The sequence below is a fragment of the Lacerta agilis genome, chromosome 15 (assembly GCF_009819535.1).
Source record: "Lacerta agilis isolate rLacAgi1 chromosome 15, rLacAgi1.pri, whole genome shotgun sequence".
Taxonomy (NCBI): Eukaryota; Metazoa; Chordata; class Lepidosauria; order Squamata; family Lacertidae; genus Lacerta; species Lacerta agilis.
The window spans coordinates 24,843,468-24,867,645 of record NC_046326.1 but is presented as its reverse complement, the minus strand read 5'-3'; the positions used below and the strand labels follow the sequence as shown (position 1 = coordinate 24,867,645).

General features: G+C 44.0%; 1 protein-coding gene across 2 annotated transcripts in view; it reads right to left on the bottom strand.

Annotated features, from left to right (window-relative positions):
- OPCML (opioid binding protein/cell adhesion molecule like) overlaps positions 1–24,178 on the bottom strand; it is a 423,977-nt gene that overhangs the window by 144,294 nt on the left and 255,505 nt on the right. For both annotated transcript variants that reach the window (XM_033171564.1, XM_033171565.1), the window contains exon 2: positions 9,640–9,872. In XM_033171564.1, the coding sequence (XP_033027455.1) occupies positions 9,640–9,872 (233 nt within the window). The remainder of the gene's footprint in view (positions 1–9,639; positions 9,873–24,178) is intronic.

The window sequence follows — 24,178 nt, the reverse complement described above, 5'->3', positions numbered from 1 at the left end:
GTGTGCACGCCCTCGGCTGCTCTACAGCTGGGGGGAGGCAGCAGGCCATCTTGTCACACACACCCCAGAGTGGTGCCCGGGCCGACCTGCCTCCTCTGCCCCCCCTCGTATGCCCCATAGCCTCCCAGATGCCTGTGGGAAACCAGCGAGCAGGACCTGAGTGATCTCCCCTCCTATGGCTTCCAGGGACTGGTATTCAGAAGCATTGCTGCCTCTGAATTCCATTCATGGCTCTGCCACATGCCTTGCTAAATTAACACCCTGTGATAGGCAAAAGGGCCACTTCATTCTAATTGGGCTGACTGTGAGATTACAGCTGCTTTGGAATCATTAGAGCTGCTGAAGACACTCAGTGCTACGTCCGCACCTTTTCCAGCTCTGCAGAAGCTGTTCCAGTTTAATTTCTGCAGGGACTGGATGTTGAGATATGTGAGAAATGAGAGAAGTAGGGATGTGGAAAGAGAGGCAAAATCCTAGGTCAACTAATCCTTTATAAAGAAAACTCCCCCCCCCCCAATAAGAAGAGGATTAGGTGACTTATATTCTACTTTTATTAAATTAAATTATTGGTTCCCCCCCCCCCAATCCCTCTTTCTCATCTTCTCTCTTGTGCACACATCCACACACATACAGAAAAGGAGACCTGGAGCCATCAATCGTATCATGACAAAATAGTTGCTGGATTAAAAAAAAGCAAAAAAAGAACAGCCTCCACCCTGGCACTCTGCCACCCTAGCTCTTATAAACCGTTGTTAACTGCTGTAATGAACCAATCCAGGAGACATATTAATAATGACATGAAGAGACACATTTATTGTTGATTGTTGAGTCCCTGGCAGATTTATCACAGGGTTTCTACCGGGGAAGGCTGGGCCCTGCAGTGGTGCAATTAAAAACAAATTGGATACAGGGACAAAGAATCAATAATCTAACCGGGCAACTTTTAAGTTTTGCAAAATACAAATATAAATTAATTGACATGAACACGGCTGCTAACAGGTCATTAATGCCTCGCTTGCCAGCCAGTCGGAGTGCAAAATGTGTCCCATTAGCTTCATTAGCCTAAGATACCACTAAGCGTGGCTTTAAGTCATGTTTGTTGGTTTTTCCACCAAAAGCTCCAATGCCTCCTGGAGTTATGCACATTGGACAGCATTTTCCAGCTTGGATGTTTAACAGTGAAGGAGGTGGGGAGCGGAGGAACCACTCATTTTGACCAACATGATCTTATGCATGTATTTATTTATATGATCACAATCCCCAGCACAAGATGTACCTAACTCTGTAATCTGTAACTAACGCTGAAGTGCGCCTGCCATTTCTTATCCATCTGGCTTTATTTATTTAAGTGCTTACTCGTTTTTTCTATACGAAGCAGCCAACAAACTCCATTTATCCAGTGTAATACATGAAACTCATTAAAATATTAAAACCATTATCTTTCAATAAAAGCCATCCAAAACAAATAACACCAAAAAGTAGCAGGGCCAAGAAGAGCAGCATCAGCAGATCAAAATGAATATACAGCAGTCAGTCCATGTAAGGAAGGGCTGTAGCTCAGTGGCAGAGCTCTTGCCTTGCATGCAGAAGGTCCCAGGTTCAATCCCCATCATCTCCAGGTAGGGCTGAGGGAGAATCATGTGGGAAACCGACTGACAGAGTAGACAATGCTGAGGTAGGTGGGCCAAGATTATGGCAGAATAAGGCAGCTTCTTGTACCTTATTGGGAAGGTAAAGATTCCTGCCTGAAACCCTAGGGAGCCACTGCCATAAAGGACCTGGAACAATACCTCCATGAGAAAAGTTATTTTGTTCAGAAAAAAATAAAGAGGGAACATTGTCCTCTTTCTCTCAGAATAGTAAAACCCAATGGGTTCATCCAATAAAGCTGAACAGGGGGTGGCGGGGGGGGGGGAAGAGCACATAAATAGCAAGTCTTGACATGGTTAGAATTTAACTACTTTCCTGCTCCAGATCTGACATGAAACTGTGGGTGCAGCCTTGGGGTCTCAAATTTCAGTGGTGCCTGTGTGACACCAAAATCTCTGACCTTCCATTCTACATAATAGTTGAGGAAACCTCTGTGGCACCCCCAAGGCTCCATGCTAAACCAGTCGTGCTCCCCTAAATCTGCCTCTGCATGGAAGTAGTTATATCCAGGTTGAAACAGGATAACAAGTCCTAAGTGATGCTGCAAAGACCAGCATGATCCCATCTGCATATCTTTGGGTGGGGAAGAAGCCTTATCACCAGCATGCCTAAAAAATACTAGGTACTCAGGGCCGTCTCATAATAGGGGCTGGGTGGCGCGGTGCACCAGGGCGCCAGGCCCCCCAGGGGCGCCCCTGCGAGCCCGCCGGCATACCGGGTGCTCCCTCCCCAACCCGCGCCCGCCCCCATGGGCGGGCGGGCGCTCGCACGCCGGCGGGCAAGCTACAAGCCGGCTGCCCTCCGGAGCCCCAGCTGGAGCGCTGGGAAGGGCGCGCAAAGCCCCGCACCACTCCAGCACACGCCCCTCATCCCCCGCTCGCCCACCTCCCTCCTGCACTGGCCGCCCCTCGGGGGATGAGGGGCATGGCGCTGGAGCGGCGCAGGGCTTTGCGACGCCCTTCCCAGTGCTCCAGCTGGGGCTCCGGAGGGCGGCCGGCTTGCAGCGCCATGCCCCTCATCCCCCACTCGGCCACCCCCCCTCCCGAGGGGCGGCCAGCGCGGGAGGGACGTGGGCGGAGAAGCGGCCCACCGGGGGCGCCGAGGGATCGTCGCGCCAGGGCACCCGATCCCTTTAAGATGGCGCTGTAGGTACTGTACAGAGGGAGTTAAAACCCAGCTTCCAAGTTGCTGAATGCTCCTGAGGAATCTTATAGCCTCCAGGTTTTTGCCAGGTAAGTTCTAATTGGGCAGAGCACTTAATAGAAATGCTAACTCAAAGGATTGGAAGCAGACCCTTTTAAAGAGAAAAGATAATCACATCAAGAGTCTCCAAGCAGATAGTTCACATGCAAGTGAAAACTCTCCAGAGAACCACTACTGTTGTCAGGAGATGGATTTCAAGCCCGGGTGGAAGAAATGCACATCAGCAAGGAAAAGGGCTGCCCCTGTGCTATTGTTCCTGCACTTCATGAAGCTTGAGGGTTGTAGCCAGGAGGATACTGGTCCCTTGAGGCTAAAAAGACTACAAGATCAGCACTCACCGTAATAAATAGATAAAGTCAAAGTGATTTATTGGCGGGAGTGCACCACAAACCCAACTGTTATGTGATCTTCCACCACTGCTATGCAATTCACACAGAGTTGGATCAAATGAGCACAAAAACAGCCTGTGCTGGATCAGTCCAAAGCCCTTTCATTTCCAGCTACCTCCTCCCACAGGGGCCAACAGATGCCTGTGGGAAGCCCTAGCAGGAAATGGGTGCAGCTTCACTCTCCCCACTCATGTTCCCAAAACAACTGGTAGTCAGGCAGTGCTGAGCTAGATGGACCAAAGTTCTGACAGAATAAGGCAGTTTGCTGTGTCTTACTTTTGAGAATGGTTGCAGTTTAGCATGCATACGATAAGTGCCTGAAACCCCTTTGAACTATTGCCAATCAGCTTTGGCACCACTGAACTATATGGACCAATGGTCTGCCCTGAGCATAGGTGCCAACACCCTGGGGCCCTGGGTGCCCAAGCACCCACAAAATTCCCCATGAAAAGGCTGGGCACCCACAAATTTTGGTGCCAGGACCATGCACGCTGCATGGCACCCACAGTCCCGGGCACCCATGTTCACGGGACCAAGTTGGCACTCCTGGCCCTGGGAAAAGACAGATTGTTAGGGCTTGTCCACACTTCAGCTTGTTCTGTGCCTAGATAGCATGGGTCCGAGAGGTTTTCTGCTTGTCACATGTTTTCTATGCATGGGTTCAAATGGTTTTGCCTTTGCCCCACTGCTTTCCCCCAGAAAACCCTCTCTTTACTGATAAATTAGAACAAATGTCAATCTGCAGAAAACCTGATTAGCATTTGCTCAAACTCAGCGCTAAATTGTGTGTTTCCCTGGGGGGAAGCAGCCCTTATCCTTATCTAAGCTGCAGCTCAGTGGCTGGGCACATCTCTTGTGTGCAGGTCCCCAGTTCAATCCTTGGCATCTCCAGACAGGGCTAGGAAATACACCCCCCCCCATGGGGAAAAGCCACTGCCAGTCAGTGCAGACAATACTGAGCTATAGGGAACAATAGACTGACTCAGCATTAGGCAGATGCCTGTGTTCCAATGGTGGCTCAACTCAACTCTGGAATCCTTTTGTTCTCAGTCTATGTGCAGTGTACCATTTTATTTTATTTTTGTATTGTAGAAAAGGCAGACTCCACTGATCACTGTGCTCATAGTAACACTTTCCTGCTTTTGTATGATGTCTGAGCATCTGATGTTTCTGTAAATTTCTGAGACTAGCTTCACAAGTCCAAAGCTGTGGGGGATTGTTAGAGTCGCAATGGTGAGGATCTGATCTCACGATACTTAAACCAACCCCATTCTCCATGGCTAGTGAGAAGGACAAGGTAGTGGTGTTGACCTGCCTTGCCAAGGTGGTCAAGGAACTGGGAGCTCTTGCCTAACCTGCTTGGTCTGTGGATCAACCAGAGCGGTGTGAGACACAACATGGTCTCTGAATGAGCATATATACAACAAACACAAAGCATATATACAAGAGGCAGTTTTTAAACCTTCACAAAATCCTAAACATGCATGGGTAGTTGCCCATAGTCTTCTGCTAGATCTTCGCTCAGTTAACTAGATAAATGACCCTTATGGGTGGGGATAGTTTTTCTCCGATAACTATGGTAGATTACTGGCAAAAAAATAAAAAAATAAAAAACTCCAGACAGACAATATATTTTTCTGCTTTCCCCAAAAAGGAATGCAGATAAAGAGAAAACAAATTATTTTAATGTTTCTTTTTGTCTGTGTGGTGGAATTCCCGCCCCCCTCTTCCTCTCTTTAAAAGGGGGAGGAAAAGAAGTTGAAGCACGGAATTTCTCCCCCCTTCAGATTTACTCATTGCAAAATCAATATCCATCAGCTGTTTGAAATTAAAGAAGAGGGTTAGGCCCCAGTTTTATACATGCGTTATTGTATTGCGAGAGCTTTCTACTCAGCCAGATAAATCTTCTTTAAGAGGATTAGGAAACTTTCATTATCTTTATCTAACCTGAACTAACACTAACTCTGAAAAATTAATCTATAGACTGGACAAAAGCCGATAGCTGTTGCTAAGAAGCCGGGGCCTCTGGAGTTACTTTCTAAATGAAGTGGGTGGAGGGACTTTTAACGCCTAACTCTGCTTAGCAGTTGGAGACTGTGGGGGCTGGGAGTTGAGGGGGGTGGGCAGGGGAAGGAGAAAGAGAAACAAGACCTCCTCATGAGCTGAGCAGGTCACATTATTCCTTGTGAATAATTTATCCATCGGCTTTGGGCATATTTTTTCTCTATGAATCATTTATTTGTGAGGGAGAAAAAAAGTTCACCCTCCGTTCCCCGGGTGCCAATTATTTATGCAACTCTAAGCATGGGGGGAAGCACAGGTCTATCTACTCAATAGCAGGCTTCCAATAGCAGCACTAACTCCCCGCCACCGCCAGGAAACCATTTGGATACGAATAAGTGAAGATATCCAAGCACAGCTTCTCCCTTGTAAGGATGAAACACGAGGTAAGGGTTTCTCCAGTTCCATTTAGGGGCCTCTTAACAGAGAGGTGCAATAAGGGTAAAAATACTTGCATACGGAGGGGCGTTAAAGTGGCAAGCTCCGCCTCCAGCTTATGCCCAGTGAATGAACTGCATGTGGACAACTGGCGTACATACTGCTAGGTTGCCAGACTGCCAGGGTTGACCTGAAATCTTTGCCTCCTTGCCCCCCTCTTTCCTTCTCACCTGCATTCTTGAATCTCCCAGTGGGCAAGAACGCAGGTGAGAAAGAAATACCCCCTTACTTCAGCTGGGAACTGCAAACACCCCCTTTAGCTTAGGTTTCTATCTTAATTTCTAGCCAGTGACTTCATTGCTCACTTATTATTATTATTATTATTATTATTATTATTATTATTTGAATGACATACTTTTAGCAACTCTGGTTAATGCTTAATGTGTCATGCTTAATGACACCACTGGGGCCACCCCTAGGTCTCAGGTTCAGGCCCTGAAATATCAGGGTCTGGGATGCTCTTGACTTGACAACCCTATGCACACGTGTGTGCATGGAGGCATATTTGCAGACTTGGAAACCCTGCAAAGGAAAGGCAATAACATGGAGAGCTCCTGGTGCACACACAATTGTACACACATGTGAGGTTTCTCTTCAGATGTTTAAATAAATGCATGGAGGTCAGAGTGGAACCTGAAACCACAATGTCATTCTTTCCCTCCTCCAAAGTGTGTTTGTTTTATCTCTATTGAACCCTTCCTGAAATTCAGTATAATGGGTGGGATTTCCAAACTAAGGCAATGTGAGAACGAGAGAAAAATATGCATACCTACTAAGTTCACATAATTTATGCAGGCAGCAGAATTCAATCTATGCAAGTTGCAGGATTTTTCTCAGCACGGAATTTAGACTGCCTGAACCCAGTTGTTGTTGTTTTTAAATGGTGTGGAGTGTGAGCAGCTTCTTCTGTTTTGGGGGTTAAATTCAGAACTGTTGAGCATATTCCATATCATTGCCGCCATCATCTCATAGGCACAGCAGCAAAAGCCATTCTGAGCCTTCCCTGTGGGATCAAACATTCTCTTTCAGTCGAACTTCCTCAAAAAACGGGGACATGCTCTGGGCTTCCTCCTCCTGTTGATGTGCCACTTGATGTAGAAACTCCGAGATGCTTCTGTCGGGAAAGGCCTGGGTACTCCCTCTTTCTCTCCTCAACAGCTTGCGTTACGCAAAGGCAGCTCACTCGCAGCAATTCCCCCTTGAAGTTCTCTGCCAAAAGCCCTTTATGGCCTGCAATGACTTTGACATACTTACACAATCTGTCTTCTCTCCTCCAGAAAGTGATAGCCTCGTTCTGTTTGAGTCTTCCTCTACAGTACCTGACAGTTCTTTTATTTTGGCACTGTATTTTCCCCAAAGAAGATAATTCTGCTGTCAAGGCCACTAAGGTGGCTCTGCGGCATCCCTCTCCATATTTAGAGATCTCTCTTTTCCTTTGGAACTTGAGCTCTTATACCAGGCAAGAAAGGAAGAACTCAGACAGACTGTTTGTACTACTATTATTATTATTATTATTATTATTATTATTATTATTATTATTATTATTATTATTAAAACATTTCCAGCACCCAAAGTATTTCCAAAATATGCACCAGCTAACCCCTACAGTCTCATTGCATCATGATTTTAAGAGATGTTTTCAGTGTGGTGGGAGGGGAGGAGAGATAGAAATATGTATCTTAAACCAATTTGCGTAAGCATATGTGCTTGAGGTTTGACTGTCACAGTACTGGCTCAGACAAAGACTCTAGGGAAGAAGGAAAAGGTGTCCTGGCAGATTTTTAAATATTTTTTTTAAAGGATCTATCTACATCTCAGTCAGGAGAAAGGGAGGAAACATGTCTCTGTATTCACAACTCAATAAAATATAGACAGACACTAGAAAGGCAGCAAGTATAGCTATATTCTTAGCTCCCACTGGAGATGTTGTCCCTTCCATTCCAAGGATTATTAAAGAAGTGGGGGGTGCTACAGCATATCTCCTTATGTTGCTGGAGTGCTTCCTGCTGCAAGAAAATCTTACATTGCAATCCTAACCATGTCTACTCGGGAGTAAGCCCCAACTGAGTTCAGTAGTGCTTATTCCAAGGCAAGTGAGGCTAGGATCGCAGCCTTTTCAATAACATGTTTATTTTTACCCAGCTTCCCACAATTACTCGCCTAAAGTGGCAAGCAAGAATAAAAGAACAAAATATTGTATTAGTGCTACCCAAAGCACAGAGTAGACTTCATCTGTGTTTCAGAAACATGTTGGCATATTACCTCTTCTCCCTCCCCTACACAACTGTTATGCTACAACAGTGTTAAAATATATATATTATATTATTCTGGAATACAGCGATGTGACTCGTATATTGACATGCCCAGTGACATCTGGTGCCCATCAGGACTGCTAAGTTGTAAGTCAGGGAGGCCAACAGTAGGTGGCACCAGAGGCAATGACAGGCACAGCCAACGACAGAGTGAAGTTATTTTACTTCCATCCCCATCCTTCTTCCTGCTGAGTTCTACAAGGGCAACCCTGAAACTAAGGAAACGAAAGCAGAGGCAGGTGAGCTTGGAAGAATCCAGACCAAAGATGGTGGGGCATCTGTTTGCCCTCGTGGACCAGCCTCCACTGGGCATGCCAATGCAAATATTTACAGCTGGGAAACTAATGACACATCTGGATTCTTTCAATGAAACTGTACAGACGGAAACATGCGATTAGTCTTCAACAGGAGGAGCAGCTTTGGAGAGCTGGGGATGCTGCTCACTTGACCTCTTGTTAGTTGCACCACTGCTGCTTACCAGGAGGTAGAGGAGCAAGGCAGTGACAAGTTGGATGTGGTGCAAATGCATGTACAGAGCTGATCCAGCATGCTTGCTGGGGTGTTTGCACTGCATCAGCTATGGCTATCATGCTCCTTTTTTCACTCCTGGAATTCAACTCCTATTCATGGGAATTAATAGATGTGTGGGTGGCGCTGTGGTCTAAACCACCGAGCCTCTCGGGCATGCCGATCAGAAGGTCAGCAGTTCAAACCCCTGTGACGGGGTGAGCTCCCGTTGCTCAGTCCCAGCTCCTGCCAACCTAGCAGTTCAAAAGCATGCCAAAAAGTGCAAGTAGATAAATAGGTACCGCTCTGGCAAGAAGGTAAATGGTGTTTCCATGCGATGCTCTGGTTTTGGTGTTCCGTTGCACCAGAAGCGGCTTAGTCGTGCTGGCCACATGATCTTGGAAAGCTGTCTATGGACAAACACCAGCTCCCTTGGCCTGTAAAGCGAGATGAGCGTCGCAACCCCAGAGTCGTCTGCGACTGGACTTAACTGTCAGGGGTCCTTTTTAACCTAGGCTGCAACCTAGTTGGTTCCATTTCCTGACAAATATTGTTCATATTATATTTGGGCTTTCACATGATGTAACAGCCCCTTCTGGAAAAGCTATGGGATATAATGCATGTTCAGCACTCATTTCTGTATTATTTGGGAAACCGTGAAAGTAAAGTGATGATATCTGGGGTGGTATACCAGCATACAGTTCTTTCCTGTCATTTTCATGGGGGAACAGAAGCACACGTGTGCAAAAAGGGTGGGCAAAAACCTACAGTTGCACAACAGGTACTGCAGTGTGAAAGGAACATCAGAAAACAGGGCAGAAGCCCTAGGATAATGATCAGGAAATTAATGCAATGTTCCCCACATCTGAATGCGCCCCAAGACAGCAGACATCACTCATTTCCAAATGACAAAGTACAAGATGAGATCCAGAAGCTCAGCTACTGAGCAACAAGACGATCAGAACAAGCTCTGGGATTCCTAACTACCCAAGCATTATCAGCAAAAGCATCCATTTGAAGCCTAGGAAACTGCCCACGTAAAAAGGTCTTTCTTCTTAGCCACCTTTGCCAAATCTTACCTTGCACAATAAGATGGACTCGTGATGTCTTTGGATGATTGTCTGTTTGTACAGAGCAGGTGTAAGGGCCTTCGTCATATATGTCCACGTTATGGATCTTGATACTGTACTGGGTTTTGGTGTTCGTGAGGATAACCACCCGATCATCTATTGACCACTTATCATTTCCAGCATAAAGGATAGTGCTGCGGTTCAGCCAAGCTACTCGCGTCACCCTGTCATCCACGGTACACCTAGAAAGGGAGGAAGAGGAAAAAGGAATGAGAAGGGCATTGTCATCGCCAAGTTAAGAGAATCCCTGAGAGTCAGGATGGGTGGATCCATCCATTCCTATTTCTCTCATTTTTTCAGTCTGAGGATTGGTTCACCCCATTTATGCACAATTGTGATTTTGTTAAGCAACTTTGCATGAAATTCGTGTACACTTCCATGCACATTTCTCCTAACGTACAATTTTTAAATGAAAGCTTGCCTTGTATATGCAAGTTTGCATTTTTGTTATCTTTACAGATATATGCATTTTTCATGCACTTTTTGTTATTATATACATTTCTGTTCACATTCTTTACATGGACAACTGCATCGCAAAATTCAGTGTGAATGCTGAAGGAGATCAGGCTTTCAGCTTGTGTATTTGTTTTGGAAGTGTGGATTTCACACTAAAATGGGACCTGAATTAATTTCTCCCACATTCTGCAAAGCCCTGAGCAATCAGGTGATGCCCAGACCTTGTCTGACCTGGAGAGGGATGACCTGGTGGAGGAGGATGGAGTTCCAACCACCTGGCAGGTCCATGGAAAGAGAAAATGCACTCAGGACCATTCTCATGAATCAGCACCCAATGGTTACCTTCCCTGCACAGTTTACAATCTAGATTCTAGATCATGCAAAAGTTTGTTATGTATACGTAGGTAAGAGAGTCTAGGCATATATAGGTATGTATAAGTAAGTGGATGTATGGATTATCTAATTATATGCCTGGCTGATTTTATTTTTCATTTTTCTAAAAAAAAAAAATTACCTTTAGTTTTCTCTTAAGATATAGACAATAAGACACAGATACGACTATGTGGGGTGTTAAATTTTATTCAGTAATATTATATAGTAGCAGTTGTAATACTTTGTTACCTTTTTCTCTTTCTTTGTTAAACAAAATTAATTAATAATTAAAAAAAAAAAGATCATGCAAAAGTTCTAAGTTGCATGGGAAGTCTATGCTAGCGGAGCAGGCTGTCCACCGTATAAGTTACTGTTCCAATATATATTAAATTATACATGGCATGGAGAAAGTGGATAGAAAATAGTTTTTCTTCCTCTCTCACAACACTAGAACTTGTGGACTACCAATGCAGTTGAGTGTTGGGAGATTCAGGACAGAGAAATGAAAATAATTCTTCACACAGCATATAGTTCAACTATGTAACTCATTCCAATAGGAGACAGTGATAGCCATGAATTTGGTTGGCTTAAAAAGACGACTGGGAAAATTCACGGAGAAGGCTATTGATCGCTAGTAGCCACAATGACTATGTTAGGGTTGCCATATCTTGAAGAGCAAAAAGAGAGGACAGCCTGAGCCGCTGCCAGCCTGAGTCAGGAAAAGAGGGGCATGGGTGTGCAGGGCTGCTACCACACCCACATGCCTCTTTCCCCGGCTCGGGCTGGCAGCAGCTGCAGCGTGCAAAACAGCCTGAGCTAAGCCCCCCAAACCCAGACATTTCCTTAAAAATGTAAAAATTCACCCAGATGGGCATGTTGCCCTTCCCCCAAAAGAGGGCATGTCTGGGTTTTCCCAGACATAGGGCAACCCTAGACTATGTGCCACTTCAACTGTCAGAGGCTTTATGCCTCTGAATATCATCTGCTGGGAAACAAAGGTAGGCAGAGTGCTGTTTTGCTCATGTCCAGCTTACAGGCTTCACACAGGCATATGGCCAGCCACTGTGAGAACAGGGTGGTGAACTAAATGGGGCCATTATCTGACCCCTTATGTTCCAAATGTGTAGAGTGTGATGGAACTGAGTGTTGGAAAATACAGAAGAGGGACAGGTGAACGAGCATGTTCGCCATTCTCCACCTCATGTGATTCTAATCATGTGGGAGAGGGGTGAACACTTGAACCAAGCTGCTGTGTGAAACTACTGCACCAGCAAACCATGCAGCAGCAGCACTAACAAAAACACACTCCCAGGTTTTCACAACAGCAATGGCTAGACAGAAGGTGGATGCGTCTGACCATTAATCAGGTATTATCTTTTTTTTTTTTTCAATAATGATTTTTATTTGCATACTTTAAGGTTTCCACACACAATTCCAACAACTCTAATACGACAAACAACAGTCAAAGAGAAAGAAGAAAAGGAAAAAAAAGACCCCGACCCTTCAATAAAAATAAAGTTATTTACAATGAAGTTATATTTGTCCATGTCTTATTTTTGCACTGTATCTTATTGGTATATCGCCTCTTACACACTACCAAGATCGTAAAGTAATACATAATCTGAGTTATAATAACAACAATATTAATAATAACGATATTAATATTGATATTGAGAAATAAGGGAAAAAAAGAGAAAAAAAAAGAAAAAAGTTAATACAAAATTAAAAATTCCAAAAAAGAAAAACAAGAAAAAAAGAAAAGAAAAGAAAAGAAAAAAAAAACCTAAAAAACTAAAAAAAACTTTCCAGACATGGTTTCCGACTTCCTGACAAACCCTTTAGCTTAAACAAAGGTTAATATGAATGCTTACAAACCCTTACTATCCCTTATACCACTTCTCAACTACATTCTTAAATATATCCTTGCTCCTCATTCTTTCAACGACCTCTTTCTGTACCCTTCATCCCTCGAATGCTGGCATGGTAGAAAAACTCTTATTATATTTCAACATATATCTTTTGTAGACCTCCCATTTGCCTGCAAATTCCTGCTTGGTGTTATCTCTTAGGTTATGTGTTAGTAAAGCCAACTCCGCAAATTCTTGTAGTTTGACCTGCCAGTCAGTGACATTAGGTGCTTCTTGATCCTTCCAACCCCTTGCCACTACCATCCTGGCCGCTGCGATCGCATACAGAAAAACTTCTTTGTACTTATTCGGTATCTCCTTGCCAACCATACTGAGTAGAAATATTTCTGGTTTTTTAACAAAAGAGACTGCCATCATCTTTTTAATTTCTTCATAAACCTGTCCCCAAAAGACTTTAATCTTTACACACCTCCACCACATGTGCATCAGGTCTCCATTCTCTGCTCCACACCTCCAGCACACATTTGCAAGACTTTTGTACATTTTAGAAAGTCTGGCCGGTGTGAGGTACCACCTATGGGCCATCTTTAACATATTCTCTCTGATGTTATAATTTACCGTGAATTTTAGAGTAACCTGCCATAGTTTTTCCCACTCTTCTATGTTAATTGGATACCCCAGATCCTGCGCCCATTTAGTCATGGAATCTGTTATCATTTCGTCCATCACTTCACAGTTCAACAATATCTTATACAAACTTGAAATCAACTTGTTCTTATTGTTTAAAACTTCTTTTTCAAATCTTGAGCTTTCTTTACTAAACCCCGTGATCCTGTCTTGTTTGAACCTTTCTTTAATCTGGAAGTAATCCAACCAAGTTGGGAGGTATATTTTGATTTCCTCATAACTTTTCAGCTCCAGGTTCCCTTCTCTCTCCTTTAGCAATATGTTATATGTAATCCACTGACCCATTTCGTTGTTTTTCCTTTTGAATGCTATAGCCTCCAAGGGGGAAATCCATCTAGGAGTTTTCGCTTCGAAGTATCTCTTATATTTGTTCCAAACGTTATAGATTGCATTCCTTATTATGTGATTGGTAAAGCCTCTGTGTACTTTAGTTTTGCCATAGTATAAATATGCATGCCAGCCGAAACGTAAGTCGTATCCTTCTAACTCTAAAGTTTCCCAATTGCGTAGCAAGCACCAATCTCTTAACCATAAACAGCAGGCGGCTTCATAATATAGCTTAATATCTGGTAAACCAAAGCCACCTTCCTCTGTTGTTTTTATTAATATCTTATGTTTAATTCTAGGCCTTTTACCTCCCCACACAAATTTTGATATCTCTTTTTGCCATTTATCGATATTACTGGTTTTACCCATAATTGGCATCGTCTGGAACAAGAACAGTAGCTTTGGCAAGACATTCATCTTTATGACCGCAATACGACCTAGGAAAGAGAGATTTAACCTGTTCCATGTCTCCATTTGTCTTTTGATTTCGTCCCAGCACTTGGAGTAATTATCCTTATATAAATTTATATTCTTTGGTGTTATATATAATCCTAAATATTTTATCCTAGGATAGATTTTAATTTGTATTGACCTTTCCAATTCTTCTCTCTGAATCTTAGATAAGTTTTTGACAAGTAATTTAGTTTTTTCCAGGTTGAGCCTGAAACCTGAAACCCTGCCATAATCTTGGATTATTTCCAAGGTTTTTCTTAGGCTTTCACATGGTTGCTCCGTAGTTATGATTAAGTCATCCGCGAAAGCCCTGAGCTTAAAGCTTCTCTTCCCCAGCATTATACCTTTTATATCCTTTTCTTCCCTTATTCTTTTAGACATAATTTCTAGTGTTAAAATAAATAATAATGGGGATAGCGGGCAACCTTGCCTGACTCCCTTTTTAATCTCGCATTCTTGGGACGTATTGCCATTTATTATAATTTTTGCCCTCTGTTTAGAATATATTGCCTCAATCCCCTTTATATATCTTTCTCCAAAATCCATGTGATCTAACACTTCCAGCATAAACCTCCACGACACCCTATCGAAAGCTTTTTCGGCATCAACAGCCATGAAGGCTGCCTGTTTCTCCGTCCTTAACTCCAAATATTCCAATAAATTTATGATGTTTCTTGTGTTAGAATAAATATGCCTCCCCGGTAAAAAAACCAGCTTGGTTCTCATGGATAATTGACTGGAGTGTTTTTTTTTATCTTTCTGCCAAGATCTTAGCAAACAATTTATAATCATTGTTCAACAGGGCTATCGGTCTATAATTATTCATCATTTCCAGATCAGCTCCTTGCTTGGGGATAAGAGTTATGTAGCTATGTCTCCACGATTCTGGCATTACTCCCTCTCTCAATATCTTATTCATAACATTTTTTAGGGGTTCCGAAAGGATGTCCTCCAGTTTTTTATAATATAATGCCGAAAGGCCATCAGGTCCAGGGGACTTCCCTGGTTTTGCTTCTTTAATCGCAACTTGGAGTTCGTGAGATGTTATAGGAGTGTTTAACCTCTCTCTTTGTTCTTTGGTAAGCTTTGGGAGGCAGTTCTGTTTTAAATAATCCTTTATTTCCCTTCTAGTCTCACTTCCCTCACTGTACAATTTTCTGTAAAAATTTTCTTTTTTTTTTTTAACAGAATTTATTGACATTTTCACAAAATAACACAAACCCAACCCCCACACCTACAAATATCAAAACAAATACAAATACACATAATGTCAGGATTCTTCTTCTTGTCTGTATACCTTACTAAAAAAAAAAATTCTAGTTCCAAATCTTGACGTTTGACTTCCCCCGCCTGTACACCTTCGGTTTTAAAACAATACACTATTTCCTTAACAACTTTTCTCTATAAAAATTTAGCATTACTTAAAAAAAGGAAAAAACACCTTTATCTTAATCTTTGCATTATAACCTAAAACTTAACCAAATATTCTTACAGCTAGACTTATTTCTTCTATCATTTATCATGCTGCTTTTAACTTAGATTCAATATCTCCTTACTTATTTAAAATAAACTTGTAATTAACAGACTTCACACTCCGATTTCGGATATCATGGCAGACCATCTATGTTATATTTTAATTGATTCAGCCCACTCCCCTTTTGTCCATTATCTTCTCCTGTCTTTCACCAGAACCGGATCTCCTATTGTATTCTTCTGAGTGTCCACAGATCCTGGTTGCAACCACAACAAACCCTGCATCGAGCTCCAAGATGTTCGCCCTCTCCAATCTGAGTTTCTCCGTGTCTTTGTAGCATACTTCTTCTTCTTGTAGAAATCTTAATTCTATGTCCCTCGACCCCGAGCTGCCACCTCGAAGTCTGGATATTAAAAATCTTTCCGTTCCAGGGTTACTGCCACCCCCTGAACTCGGCTCCTGTTCCAGACGGATTTGCTCAGCCATCTCAAACCATCCTTGCAGCACATCTTCCAACTCTTTGCAAAAGTCTGTTTCCATTGAGTAAAACTTTCGAAAAGCCTCCTCTGTGGAAAACAAATTCTTTCCATTTAAAATCGCACTCAAGGCTCTTAGTTTTCGATCAAGCAGTTCCAGTTGAAAGACAGTAAGCTTTTCCTCCTCCTCCCAGTCCTTCAGTGCCAACATAAATGCAAAGTCCAGCATCTTCGGGGGGAAGTGGGTATCAGATTGCATTTCCTGTCTTTTCCTTCCTTTGTCTGAATTTTTTCCTACGCAAGTCCGAAACGTCGCCATTTCTTCCAATGCCGGAGTATAAAGACCAAAACTTCAAATGGAGATATTTTTTCCTCAGTTAACCCCCAAAAGGAGATCTCAACAGACTCAGCTTTCAAATTCCAAGTACTTTCAATTGATTGTTGTAGCAGCAGTCACTTAAAGAGTTAATTTCTTTCACCACCCGAAGGGAGAGAGGCGGGCTGCCTTTCTTCTCTTAATCCCAGAGCTTTCCCGGAATACAAAGAGTCAGTCAATTACTCACAGCTTCTGGTTTCTTAGCAACTCCTTAATGATAGGTAGAACAGAGACGCTCATCACGGACTTTGCCGCCGCATGTAAACATCCCGGTTGGGGCATTTCCCCTAAGGCCCGGCTCCGTGGTCCCTTCACCCCCACTCCCCCTTTACAGGGGGTGCGGGGGAAGGGTTCGGAGCACAATGGGCACAGCCGGGGAGCCCAGGGCACGGGACGCTCTTCCCGTGCCCCAACTGGAGCCCGCTATGCGGTAGCGGAGCTCCTAACCCCCGGGATGAACTGGGTGCCTCGCAGCCGAAGCAACCCACGACCATCCATGATTGCGCCAGCCGCCGGAAGTCAATTTTCTGTAAAAATTTTCAAATCTTTTTTCTATCTCCTTTGGGTCAGTTATTATTTCCCCATCTACTTTGATTCTATTTATAATTTTCTCTGCCTCTCTTTTTTTTAATTGCCAGGCGAGTAGCTTCCCTGGTTTGTTGGCTTGTTCAAAAAACTTTTGCTTTAAATATCTTAGTTTCCACTCCATCTCTTCATTAACTATCATTGCGTATTGTGAATGTAGAATTTTGATATCCCTCTTGATCTCTGCATTGTCTGGCGTCTTGCATAATTGTTTCTCTTTGTTCCTAATACTCTCTAGAAGCTCTTGCTGTTTTTTGTCTTTTAATTTCTTTTGAACTATGCAGGTATTATCAGCTGCATATTGTGCAGCACTTCATGTAGCCTCTTGGTCATCCATTGTAACCTCCATTCACTCACACTCTAAGCCCAGGATTACTTCCTCCGAGGAGAAATGGTAGTTTAAACATGCTTAAGGGGCTACAGACAATAACATTACTGTGTGATCAAAACCACCTCCTTGTAATTGGAGACCGCATGGCTAGCCACTGTCTGAATCCATGCAGGGAAGAAGAAGTACGGGGGAGCAGGTGTTTGCTGCTCCACAAAAGACTTTGGACAACCATAGAGGACCATTTTGACTATTCATTGCCGTCATGCTCTCCACTTTGCTGCTCCCCCACCACTTAATATCGCAGAGCTTTAAGAAGTACATTTTCAGAGCGGTTAGTTACACTTGGCAAAGAACAAAGCCAAGAAAAAGGAAGGGGGAGGGAGAAAAAGACAAGAAAGGAAAGGAGAAGGTGAGGATTTAGAATGTTCCTCAAGCACACATACCGCTTTAATTCCATTTGATGGAAATGCCGGGTTTATTTACCCGTAAGCTTGGCAGCAGCACCCAGAGAAGAAGAATGATGGCAACAGCAAATTCCCTGTCCATTCGGTAGAATAAAAGGCATGGCCTGCTAGCATCTGCCAAGGGTTGTGTGAAGTGCAACCTCCGCTACAAAGCTATGCTGAGATAGAGAAGTGGTGTGGAGAAGATGTAAAATTATATGCACTATTGCAATATTATATTGCAATACAATTTTCCTGCACATAAAAGTTTACACCCCAATGTGCCAATACCGCATCATAACCACACCCCCCCCCAAAAGCTATGGGTTGTACCCAATATAGTGCTAGGTAACTCACTTCATTGGCACAAGGGTTTATGATAGTGCAATGGAACTCCGCAGCATCCTCTAAGTCTGTTGTGGGGTTCCCACAACTCCCCAGTACAGATTTGGAGAGGGTGTGAGGCACGCATAGGAGAGTGAGAGCGGAGGGAGTTTGTGTCACAAGCAAAAAAAAAATACTTGCACTAACGGAATGAGTGCTCTGGATATAGACTTATGGCTTCCAGGCCCAGTTATTCATGAACATACAGTATTCATTGATGCACTTTTTTTACTCCACTACTGCCCCCCCCTCCAAAAAACCTCCATTTTCTTCTGGACAACTCTGTAAACAGTTACAGAGACACATCGTTTTATTAGAAATTCTACTGTTAACTGGAAAACTTCAAGCAACAGCTTCTGATGGGATCGATCCAGTGTTGGATATGATGTCACACTATAATAATAATAATAATAATAATAATAATAATAATAATAATAATAATAATTTTATTATTTATACCCCGCCCATCTGGCTGCCCCCCCCAGCCACTCTGGGTGGCTTCCAACACAATATTAAAATACAATAATTCACCAGACATTAAAAGCTTCCCTAAACAGGGCTGCCTTAAGATGTCTTCTAAAAGTCTGGTAGTTGTTGTTCTCTTTGACATCTGGTGGGAGGGCATTCCACAGGATGGGTGCTACTACCGAGAAGGCCCTCTGTCTGGTTCCCTGTAGCTTGGCTTCTCATAATGAGGGAACTGCCAGAAGGCCCTTTGCACTGGACCTCAGTGTCCAGGTAGATCGATGGGGTGGAGATGCTGCTTCAGATACAATTTTCAGCCTAAGGGCCAAAGACCTTCACGGTCAACTTTCTGAATTGTGGGTGGGGCCAAAGGCACAAGATCAGGCATAGGCAAATCTGGCCCTCCAGATGTTTTGGGACTACAACTCCCATCATCCCTAGCTAACAGGACCAGTGGTCAGGGATGATGGGAATTGTAGTCCCAAAACATCTGGAGGGCCAAGTTTGCCTATGCCTGCACAAGATGCATGGGGGCTTTGCACAATAGGCTATATTCCAGCCATGCAAAAGTCAGAGGCCTCTATAAACCCACATCTGCCCACCCTCCATTCAGGAAAGCTAGAGACATAATCACAGTTGAAGAACGCATTCCAGCTAAGGAAAGTCAAATGAGGAAGATAGGAAGGGTGGTGCAGACAGAGTTCCATAGAGAAGCACCCTCAATGGGTTGTGGCATTTGCCATGGCTGTACAACACAACATCTGATACAGAGCACATTGAGATGGATAAGTGGTGTGAAGGAAATATAAATATATGCATGGTATTATATAGCAGTGGAATAAATATCCTACACGTAAAAGCAGATATCTTGGCTAAAACTGTGTTGGTGTTGTTTTACTAGACAGTTATATTTCGGTCTCAGCTGCACGTTCAACTTAAACATTTTGCACACACACACACACACACACACACCAAAACAAAACTTCTTTCAAGGCAACCTCACAAACAATTTCAGACACAGTGAATAGGTTGCTACCAGCCTTTGTATAAGCAAGTCCAAAACAGAGTAATGGCTTGCAACTGACTCAGTCTTTTGCTAGCTATGATGTCATGCTACAGAAAATAATCAACCCTTTTCTGTATCATTATCATCATCAAATTATCATTAATTTGTGAATTGCCTTCTAAACCACTGCCTCAAGGCAATTCACATGTAAGATATTTAAAAAAACAGAAGCAGAAAACACCATTAAAACAAGACTAAAAACCTAACAAGTGGACTCCTGAGGTAAAGACCCATTTATCCACCTGGGAAACCCTGCCAGAACAAAAATGCCTTGAATTTTTTTCAGAAAGTACAGATTGTGGGTGTCTGTTGTATCTCTGCAGGGCTGCTAGCTATTCCACAGGAAAGGAGCAGCTACACTAAAAGCCCTGCTTTGAACTCCTTCAGGTTGGGTTCCTGAGATCTTTGGCATTCACACGACAAACTCTCCTGAAGACCACAGCATTCTACTGGGTATATAAATCTGTAATAAGTAAGTGGTTCAGTTGACACATGTGCTCAGTTCCTCTATGGGCCGGCATCACCATTCCCATGGCCACAAACGACTCGCCAGCTTCTCAGAGGTCTAAGAAGTTCTGAGTGTCATAGAGACAGGCATCTGCCTCAGGCAGCAGATGCCAAGGTGCAGGAAGTGGTCAGAGCTGTGGGTGCCCTGTACCCACTACGCTAACCTGCTGCCCTCAAGTGCAGTGGCAGACACTGTTCTTTCATCAGTATAGCAGTAAGATTCAACTAGCAGTCCAATTGGCTTGGGGAAGGGCACCATATTGTTCTTCACCTCAAGCAGCAAAATGCCTTGAGCCAGCCCTGGCTAAACCCCACAGCAACTCCCTGCGAAGAAAAGAGGACACTCCATCATTGCTTCCCTCTCCCCATTGTTGGTCCAGCCTCTCACTTTCCACTTGGCAATTTCCTCCTCCATCCCACCGTGCAGAGTTTTCGGCACTGCTCGTTCCACTCTCCGGCAGCCCACTTCCTATCCATCTTCATCGTGACTTGCGACTGCAGCAGCCCTGCTGTTCTGACGCCGGAGCCCTCCCTTTATTCAAATTAACTGTGGGAGAGCTAAGCGCAGCCTAGTTAAGTTGGGCCCTAAGGGGATTGCAGTCTAGTGGACTATTACTCCTGTCTCAGTTCATTATAATGAATAATAAAGAGATACTTACACACGTTTTTGGTAAATTATTCATTGCATGGACTGGAAAAAATCAGGACAGTAATATGTAAAACAGACAACTTGCATGTCTGTGTTCATATAAATATCTAGCATAAAGCCCTTCAAGGAACTCGGCGGTCTCCTCATTAAAGATGAAGTACAAGGATCACGGTTTGAAGAGACAATCAGGATGCCTTCATGCTGTCTTTGTGCAGTGGGTGGAAAAGGGGGGGAGAGGAAACTCTGATGTGTAAATTCTGACTTTGTGCAAGGCCAAATGGTTTTCTCTTTCTTCCTTTCTCCCCTCATTCTGAGCCTTTATTTATTTATTTGGCATTTATGTATAGATTCAACTGCTACAAACAGGGCTGTGTGCATTTCTCACAGAAGACAAATAAATAAATAAATAAAATCCAGCCCAAAATATGTTGCCCTCCCTGCCACCAAATAAAAGTCAGGTTATGTGACTTTTCTGCACAGAGAACATTTGTGTCATGTCCCCCCCCCGGCCTAATTTATTCCACACTGGTTATTCTTTATTTATTGACTGCATTTATATCCCACTCTTTTATGCTTCAAAGTAATATGAAGATTCTGTCTTCCTAGAAGAAGCTTAGGGTGTTTCTCAGTTTGTGACTTATTTTATTTGCCCAGGCAGGCAAATAATGTGACCCTTGGGAGCAGGAAAATGACCAGACTGTACAACTGTGATGGAATAAAATTAGGACAAATCTTTATTGACAGCAGCAGGCTGGGCAAGGGTTGGCATGGCATTGGGTCCCATGATCAGTTCATCATTCCACAAGCCCCATGTTGATGGAATGGATCCGCTGGGTTTGGATCGCCCCTGTGCGATTGGCTGCATTTCCACCGCATCGCCCGAAGGCCGACCCATCAGGTTGGCTAGGGGGCGTGTCCTGCTTCCCTTTAAGAAGGAGGTGGCGGGAATCCTTCCCTCTTTTCGACGCGGCCCCCAGCTGCATCGGTTCTCCCGCCCACCCAACCTTTAGGTTAGCTCTTGACCTTGCTATGGACTTTGGTTGGGCGCCTTGGTTGGCTGAGGGGCCTGGTAGGACTTTTTCAAACTTGGGTTAGCCAAGAGGGGGTTTTTCGCCTACCTCGTAGCAATTTGTCACAACTCTTAGTTTGGCGGTTAGGCATTGGAAAACATCAATAGAGGTGAGAAGGGGAGGTAGCGCCATCACCTGCCCCTCATTTGAAGGGTATTCCGTTAAATGTTTCCGGGGGCGTGGCCCTGTGCGAAGCATAGGGAGGTTAGGGCCTAAGGCACGCCCCTAACGGTGATCACAGGGGGAGTTCCACTGGATACGCATCACTGGGGCTACCCCTGGTGGTTAACCCTTCCCGGACTTCCAACACATGGGTTGGGGTCGGATATAGTGGTTAGGGTCCAATGCCTAAGCCAATACCGCTCCACATCCATAACCAATAAAGTTGTGGCCTTTACGCCATTAATCCTATATCACGTCTCAAGTGTCATTATTTCCTTCGAGGAGGGAGGGACATTGCCACGCAAGGTCTCCCTGGGGGAGCAGGGCACAGATTTCAACCAGACAGATACTGAACCCACGCTTGGATTTGCTGTGGTCAATCCTCCCCTCAGGCCCCATAATATGCTGACCCTGCCCAATGCCATTTCTGCCCTCATACAAACAATGTTCTTCCGTCTAACAACAGTAAGTCATAATTTTACTGAGGGGAAGGCAGAAAAAACCCCAACCATGTGCCAATCAGGTTGAGAGAGGGGGGGGAAATTCATTTGTGGCCCTGTCAATCAGCAATCCAAAATTGCTCAGTGAAGGCTCTAACGTGAGGGTGGGTGGGCGGGAAGCTCTCAAAGCAAAATTGTTGAGAGCTACAGGGGAATCAGCCATATACAGTGGAACTTCGGGTTACGTACCGTCCTCCTTACGAACGCTTTGGATAACGAGCTCCGCTAACCTGGAAATAGGTGTTCCGGGGAGCAAACTTTGCCCTGGGATGCAAGCGGAAGTCGTGTGGCAGTGGGAGGCCCCATTAGCGAAAGCGCGCTTCCGGTTAAGAATGGTTTTGGGTTAAGAATGGACCTCCGGAATGAATTAAGTTCGTAAATGGAGGTACCACTGTATAGGCTTTTCCCTCTCTTCAGCAAGGGGTCATGAGCCATCAAACAGAGAAGATACTGGGCAAAACCTTGCCCAGTATTTTGCTGTAATCCATGGACCACAGTGCCGCCGGGCGAAGGTGTCCCATGCTTATTGGGCATAGAACAAGGCTTTTACTTACTTATCCAAACAGATCCCTACAACAACCCTGTGAGGTAGGTAGGGCTGAGAGGCAGTGACTGGCCTAGAGTCACCCAGTGAGCTTCATGGCTGAGTAGGAATTTGAACCCTGGTTTCCCAAGTCTTAGTCTGACACTCTAACCACTATGTACTTTTTTTGTAAAGATGGAGGAGAAAATGGATTGCTGAGGACTTTAAAATAAAGAAATCACAAACTGATACGGAAATACAGAGAAATCAACTTAATAATTTTTTTTTGGGGGGGGGATGAGAAAGCAAGAGAAACTGAAATTGAGATGTTCACCAACCCCAAGCACGGAACCAAATGTTATTATTTTGTATTTGAACCACAGTTTTGAGAGGGGGGGGTTCAGGAAGTGCAGGTGGGCGGTTAGCAAGCTGAGTTTATTTGCATTCAAATGCATTCCTACTCTTAAACAAGTTTGTCTGCCCAAAGTGGAGGTTTAAAAATAAAAAGCAGGTGCTGAATAACTCCGCCAAGTGCCACTATAATTCTTGCTCAGAAACCACTGCCACTTAGCTTGCTTAAGCCTATGGTGTTTCCTCTTCATTCCCCTTTCTAACCTTTTTCCCAATTGACCAGGATTATGACAAAGCCCCCACTCAGTGAGGGCCTAAAGAGATTCCCTCAAAGTCTTTAGATTCAACAGACAAGCTCCAACAAAGCTCGATACTGAATCAAGTCAGGAGGTTTCCCCTTGAAAGGATCCAATTAAAGCAAATGCAAACCTCACATTAACCTTCTTTTGGAGGTTCCCAGTCCATCTCCAAAATAATTATGCTACTGTAAAATACAGAAAAAGGGAAGAGAAATCAAACTCCAGAGTTCCCAAGGGAATGGAAATAGGCCCGGTGCTGCTAGGTCTTGTTATTGTTGTTTGCACGGCCTTCACCCTAAGGTCCCAGGGTGGGTAACAATGTTAAAACACAAGTTTATAAACTATTTGAAACAACTTAAAATCACAGACATAATTTTAAAATATACATCGCAAGGGTCGAAAGCATATCCTACTAGTGTCCCTATTTTCCAGGGACAGTCCCAGATTTACAGAAGCCATCCCGGTTTCTGATTTGATCCTGGAATGTCTTGCTTTCCCTCAGGGCATCCCTATTTTCATTGGAGGGTTGGATGGTATGCAAAAGCTACGGTAAAGAGACATGTCGTCAGCATTCTCTGGAAGCTGTATGGTGAAGGTGCCCGGACATACCCCTGTGGGGTGTCCCACAACTTAAGGGCCCTGTCCTGGGCCCCACATGCAGTTG